The 6,410-nt window shown below is 58.8% G+C and overlaps 1 protein-coding gene across 1 annotated transcript; it reads right to left on the bottom strand.

The window, feature by feature from the left end:
- Positions 1-3,378: 3,378 nt before the first annotated feature.
- LOC139603698 (serine/threonine-protein kinase pim-1-like) lies at positions 3,379-5,868 on the bottom strand. Its single transcript, XM_071454586.1, is given in 6 exon segments — positions 3,379-3,804; positions 3,806-3,930; positions 4,197-4,373; positions 4,592-4,961; positions 5,192-5,242; positions 5,329-5,868. Coding segments are annotated over 6 exon segments (1,689 nt in total).
- Between the last annotated feature and the right edge of the window lie 542 nt (positions 5,869-6,410).

The following is a 6,410-nucleotide window of genomic DNA, read 5'->3' as shown; positions in this document are numbered from 1 at the left end:
ATTTCCATAGGCATTACAACACAAAGAACTCCCTTTCCCCCCACAAGCTCTTGATGCAGCTTTCTGTACCACCCTGGTTATGTCCTCGGTGAGGGGCCTTTCTGCAAAAGGAGAAGGATACTCTTTAGCATAATTGTGTTTTCTGTGGAATGTTTTATCATAGTCTATTAATATTCCCTTTTCCTCAGTTCCATAGCTGCTTACTACTTTCTAACTCATTGATTTTAATAAACCAACTAAGCATGCTGCTGTATTCTATTCTACTCTCCCTGTATTCTTTTCTACTCTCCCTATGGAGGAAAAAAAATTGCCCATAAAACCTATATGCAACAACTGCCTCAATCCAATGAAATGCACGAGGAAACAAATGCCCAAAGAGCAGAAATCCCCAAACATGTCACATCCAGTCACGGAGAAGCTGCTGGGACAGAGCCATGTGGCTGGAGAATGTGTATTGCACTCTGTATTGTTAATTGACTGATGCTGAGTATTTCAGCAGGTAACTTCCAGGGCTTCCAGGACTGTCCTGGTGGCTCTGATCCCAAATTACTCATCAGTAGCAAGTGAACAAGAACAGCCTCTAGGAACAAGGGCATTGCTGAGGCTCTTGCTTGCTGTGGCGGCAGGGTGGCCGTGGTAAGGGTGCCACAACCTTCCTGAAGAGCCTCCTAAGAAGGACAGCTCAGGGGCACAGGCACATCCTCCTCCCAGACCAGCGTGTGATGTTCAGCTTCCTTCTTCAGGTGACACGGAGAAAAAAGGCTGGAGCTCTGCATGGCGTTCCACAGACAAGAAGCCTTTATTAAGAGCAGGACACTCTGCATAGGGAGCCAGGGACAGAAATTCTCAGAACCAGGGAAAAACGGGATTCTATAGGGAAGGCAAGGGGCGGGACAAAACTGGTAACCAATGGGATAAGGGCTCAGGGGCAGAACACAAAGGGAAGGACCAATGAGTACTGGGGGATCAACAGAAAGTTGCAAAGGCATCTGGGGGTCATATTTGCTCGCCCAAACTACAAAGTCAGTGGGTCAGGAGTTGGCCCTCCAGGGCAGCACAGCAAGCTCTTCTCTGGCTGGATCTCTGGCCCCACAACTCCCCCTTCTTTATTTAATAAAAAATCTTCCCCTAGAGACCTTGCAAGTAACTTCTTAGAACAGCTGAACATATATAAGAAAATAACAACATTTAAAAGGACCCAAAAAATATTTCTTAGGAGATCTCGGGATCCCTAGCTGGTCAGAGTGACCCTGATATACGTTAGAAAGTCTCTTTTCCCAGCCCGGCACTCAAAGAAGGAGTCAGAGGTCTTCCGTTCTTGGTCTCAAGGTTGTTTCTTGTATCTTATCTATAAAATTCTTTCTCCTGTCCTGACGAGGTCTGCTCAGCAAGACAGTCAGAGGCATTCTGCCTGCCCCAAGGCGGTGTTATCTTTTTACACTAAAAACTACATGTACAATATTTACAATTATTTTCCAATACCTATCACCTATGTTAGACAGTGAGCTTCTACTCTAGACCAATCTAAAAGTGCTAACATCACAGCAGAAGATGGAGGCCAAGAAGAAGAAGGATGAGAAAGGCTGGACACGCCCTGATTGCTCCATCTTGCCCCCTGAATCCCCATTCTAGAAACCCCAAAAATCTATTTTTCACCCTGTGATAAATTCACTATCATTCTACTTAAACTTTCATGGCTTGCAATTCTTCATATAAGATTGGTAATCGTTTTTTCCAAGGGCTAAATCAAAGGCACAGGGGTCTTGGGCTCTGTGCCAAGGTCTCTGAGCCCCCTGGACAGGGGCTCGAGTCCTCCAGGGCAGCCAGAGGAATTTCCTGGGTTCTGACAAGTAGCCCTGTTGCAGTCCCTGCATACAAGAGTTTACTTGATCACTTTGATGCCAGGGAGCACCAAGAACTTGAACCTTCCTGGAGTCCAGCCCTGCCTGCCTATCACCGAGCAGAGGGAAAAGATGAAGAACCTGGGTGGTGGTTGAGCCAAATTGGCATTTTGCCATTTCTGATTTCCTCCCAGCTTTTGCAGCAGGGCGACAACCCCATCACTGCAAAGCACTTCCTTTTGCAAGGCACATGCAGACCTCACTGGAAGGGGCTCTTGAAGGAGCTGCTGCAGTTGGCAACAGGAGCTGTTGTTGAATTTTTCACGTTGCTTAACCCCCCCTGCCAAATGCCATCAAGAGGCTGAGGAAGGACACAAAAAGATTACCCTGGAGAAAGGGAGGCCAAAAGCTTGGAAAAGGAGGAAAGAAATGCTCTGATGATGACGATGACAAAAAAAACCCAAACAAATTTATTTTGACAGCAAATGAACACTGGCCGCCCTCCAGCCCTCCCAGGCTGGCAGGCCGAGCGGTGCCGTTCCCATGGCATGAGGTGCTGGCAGCCTGCGGAGAGAAACCAGAGAGCCACGGTCAGTGGCAGCAGGCTCCTGTCCCCCTGTCCCGCCATGGCCTGTGCCTGGGCCAGGCTGCTGGCTCTGCTCAGAGCCCAAACCTCCCGACCCATTCTCTGTTTTTAGAGAAGGGCAGCGGGGCAGGCCACATTCCACCTCCTCTGCTTAATCACAGCACAGCAACCTCCTCAGCAGCTGCAAGAGCGGGATGCCCGTGTGCCCGCTGCCGTCTGCCCGGAGCCCTTCTGCCAGCCGAGCTGTGGAGCCGGGTGCCCACCTCTGGAGAGCTGCTGCCAGGAGAGGAGCCGATCCCAAACCAGGTCCTCGTCCTTCTGGAAGGGGCTGTCCCTGCAGACCGTGGCCCCTGGGGCAGCGCTGGCACTGGATGCGCTCCATGGACGCTGCAGGTGCTTCCCTGTCCGGTCTGGGCACCAGGTGTAATCCTCCTGGGAAAACAAAAGAACAATTGCATGAAAGTCAATTCAAAACAAGACCTGGAAACAAGAAAAAGCACAAAGCCTGTCACCGTTTCACAGGCCTGAGGAGGGTCTGACCACTCCATGTGAGAATTAAACCTGTCCAGGGGTGGGGAAAATCCCCACCTTTCCTGCCTGTAAACGCACCCCTTCCTCAAGGGCCTGCAGAGCAGACCAGCTGGGGCACGGCTTCAGAACCCGTCCCCCCCTCTGCCACCCCCCATCCACATGGATGGATGCTTTTGTCAGGCTGGCTGCCCCCGCCTCAGCCCGTGCCAGGCTGGCTGGCAGAAGCTGTCAGCAAGGCCAGGAGCCGGCTCCCCTTCCAGAATATCCGTCCCCTGTCCCGCCAAAAAGCAGCTCGGCGTCTGGCAGAAAAATTAATATTCCCCAGCGCCGCCGAGCAGGGAACCTCCGGCACGTGGCCAGGCCGAGCCCTGCCGTGCCTGGAAGCACCAGCATCCCCCCGCCCCTGCGCCGGCTGGGGACTCATCTTGATTTCATCGGAGTGCAGAGCGTGTCCTTCAGGCAGGGGCCGCAGCCAAAACCAATTGGCTCTGCCCCGCCAGCGGCCAGCTCCAGGATGCTGTTCCCAGCTCCACGTCGTGCTCCAGAAGAACACGCCAGCTGTGCCTCGGCTTGCGGAGACATCACGGTGCCATTGAGCTGCAGGGGGATGTTTCCTCTGTCCCAATCTGTGTCACCTTCACTGCACTGCCACCACTTCTCCAATGGGACGGGCAGCACGGAGCCGCTCCCTCCACAGCTCGCGGGGACCAGCGGAAGCAGCATCTCCTCGGCTGTGCTCTCTCCTCCGCGCTGTGGCCGCAGGGAAACGCTCCAGGGTTTTCTTCCAGTGCCAGGAGACGCGTGCTGCTGCTGCTTGCTGGGCTCCTGGATCCTACTGTGCTCAGGGATGCATCTCTGCTGTCTCCTGGGCCAGGCAGGGCTCCTGCAGCCAAGAATGCTCAAAAAGGTCCTCCAAGCATGGCCTGTGTGTGGGGTCCATGGATAAACACCACCTGATGAGGTGCTGGCACTCTGCGGAGAGAAACCAGAAGGCTCCTGTCCATGCTCTCCCACATTCCACAGTGCCCAGGCAACACCAGCAGTGCTCAGAGCTGCACCCAAAAGCTTCCTATTGATCCTCTCTTGCGGAGGACACCAGCACAGAGCCACTGGTGCCACCTCCTCCAGCTAAGCCCAGGAGATCCACCTCCTCACCAGCTGCAAGAGCAGGATGCTTATGTGCCAGCTGCCCCTCCCAACCCCGTTCTTCCCCACATGCCTTGAAGGCGCATCCCCACCTTGAGACAGCCGGGGCGGGAAGACGAGCTGGCCCCGGACGATGTCCTCGTTGGTGTGGAAAGGAAGGTGCCCGCAGACCAGCTCATAGAGCAGGATGCCCAGGGACCAGATAGTGGCTGGCTGGCCATGGTAGCAGCCAAAGAGGATCCACTCCGGTGGGCTGTACTCCGGCGTTCCTATGGGACACAGGCGCAGCTCATCAGGCCCATGCTGCTCCTTCCCGCCCTCCTTCCCTCCCTCCCAGCCAGCACCCGTTCCACAACAGCCAGCCCCTGCCCTGCCAAAAAGCAACTTGGCTGCAGCTGGCTGAAGAAGGATTCCCCCTCCTTCCTTCCCCCCCTCTGCGGGCAAAGCGGGGAACTCAGCTGCCCGGCTGGGCCTGGCTTGGGCTCACCTGACATCCGGGTGTAGATCGTGTCCTGGAGGATCGTGCCGCAGCCGAAGTCGATGAGCTTGGCCTCGCCCGTGGCCAGGTCGACGAGGACGTTCTCGGCCTTGATGTCGCGGTGCAGGACGCCGCAGCTGCTGCAGTGCCGCACGGCCTCCAGCACCTGGCGGAACAGCCCCCGCTCCACGGGCTCCGTCAGGAAGCGCCGCTCGTGCAGGAAGTACCAGAGGTCCTGACAGCGCTGCGGACGCTCCATGACCAGCGCGAAGCCCTCGGGCACCTCGAACCAGTCCAGGAGCCGCACGACGCCGCGGAAGCCAGGCCGCGACACCATCCACAGCAGCGCCAGCTCCAGGGGCACAAGGGCACCGTTGCGCTGCGGGGGGACCGCGATGCCGTCAACGGGGCCGATGCTGCGCCACGCCTCGGGCAGCCCCTGCCCGGCCCCGCCGCGGCTCGCCATGGCCCGGCCCGGGGCGCTGCGCGGCCCCCGCTCACTCCACGCTCGCTGCCCTCGCAGCGTCCCGGCTGCCGCCCTGCCGGGCCCCGCCTCAGCCCCGCCCGGCCCTGCCTTGCCGGCTCCTCCCGCTGGCCCCGCTCACTCACCAGCCGCGCCCACTCCGAGATGCGCTCCCGGGACACTCGCTTGATGGCCACCTGCGAGCCAAGGCGAGCGGCGGGCTGAGCTCGTCGCCCGCCGCCCGCCGCCCGCTGCCGCCCTCCGAGCCTGCCCCGTCTCTTACCGGGGCGCCGTCGGCGAGCCGGGTCCCGGAGTAAACGCTGCCGCAGCCGCCGCTGCCCAGCAGCGGGCCCTGCCGGTAGAGCTGCTCCAGGGGAGGCTTCTCCGCCCGTGCGGGCGGCACCGCGCTGCCGCTCTTCTGCCCGGGGCACCCGCCCGCCCGGCGCGCTGCTGCTTGCCGAGCCGCCCCGGGCTGCGGCGGCTCGGGGCCGGCGGCCGAGCTGGCGAGCGGCGGAGCTCGGAGCGGGGAAGCTGCCGGCCACGCTCTCGGCCACGGGGCGGGAGCCGGGCGGCAGCGGAGCGGCTGCGGGCGGAACCGCGGCAGGGGCTTCGTTCGGGGCCGGGGCCTCGGCCGGGGCTGGGCCAGAGCCCGCGCCAGGCCGAGCCAAAAGACCGCGATGCTGTGCCAGCACCAGAGCAAGCGGCTCTTCCAGCGGCGCCACAGCCGGTACGGAGAGAGCCCGGCCGAGGCGGAACCACGGCGGGCCGGGCAGGGGCGGGCACGGGGCGGCCCCGCCGAGGGGCGCCTTGCGGGACGCGGCATCAGCCGGGCTGGGAGAGGCGGAACACGGACGGCACGGCCCGGCACGGAACGGGACGGGAATACAGTGAGTGGGAGGGAGAAGGGGATGCGGAGCGAGGGAAAAGTCGAGCGGAAAACCGATCAAGAGAAGCGCTGCTGCTGCTGCTGCTGCTGCTGCTGCTGCTGCTGCTGCTGCTGCTGCTGCTGCTGCGGAGCCGCCGGAGCTCGCGGCCGTTCCTCCGTTGCCCCGCGAACCCAACGGAGGAGCCGCCGCGCGCCCCCAGGAACGAAAGAGAGAAACAAACAAATCACACCCCAAAGTCATTCCTATTAGAGAAGTAACCAAAGAAAACAGTGTAGCAATAAAGAAGAGTGTTGGCTTGTGGCTTCTTTCTTCTTTGCGTGAGACGAAACATTTCATGCGTGTGATAAATGAGTTCACTGGATTTAAGGATCATACAATTATTCTTTTATTATTATTATTATTATTATTATGCAAGCAAGAATAAGCAAAGTTCAGCGCTGGGCGGCTGGGAGTCTCCGCTCCTCTAGGCTTGCATCGT

This window comes from Agelaius tricolor, unplaced genomic scaffold (assembly GCF_023055355.1).
Source record: "Agelaius tricolor isolate 1412-34295 unplaced genomic scaffold, bAgeTri1.0.p SCAF_40, whole genome shotgun sequence".
Classification (NCBI taxonomy): Eukaryota; Metazoa; Chordata; class Aves; order Passeriformes; family Icteridae; genus Agelaius; species Agelaius tricolor.
The sequence above is the reverse complement of the archived record's forward strand: the minus strand, read 5'-3'. Positions and strand labels throughout refer to the sequence as shown.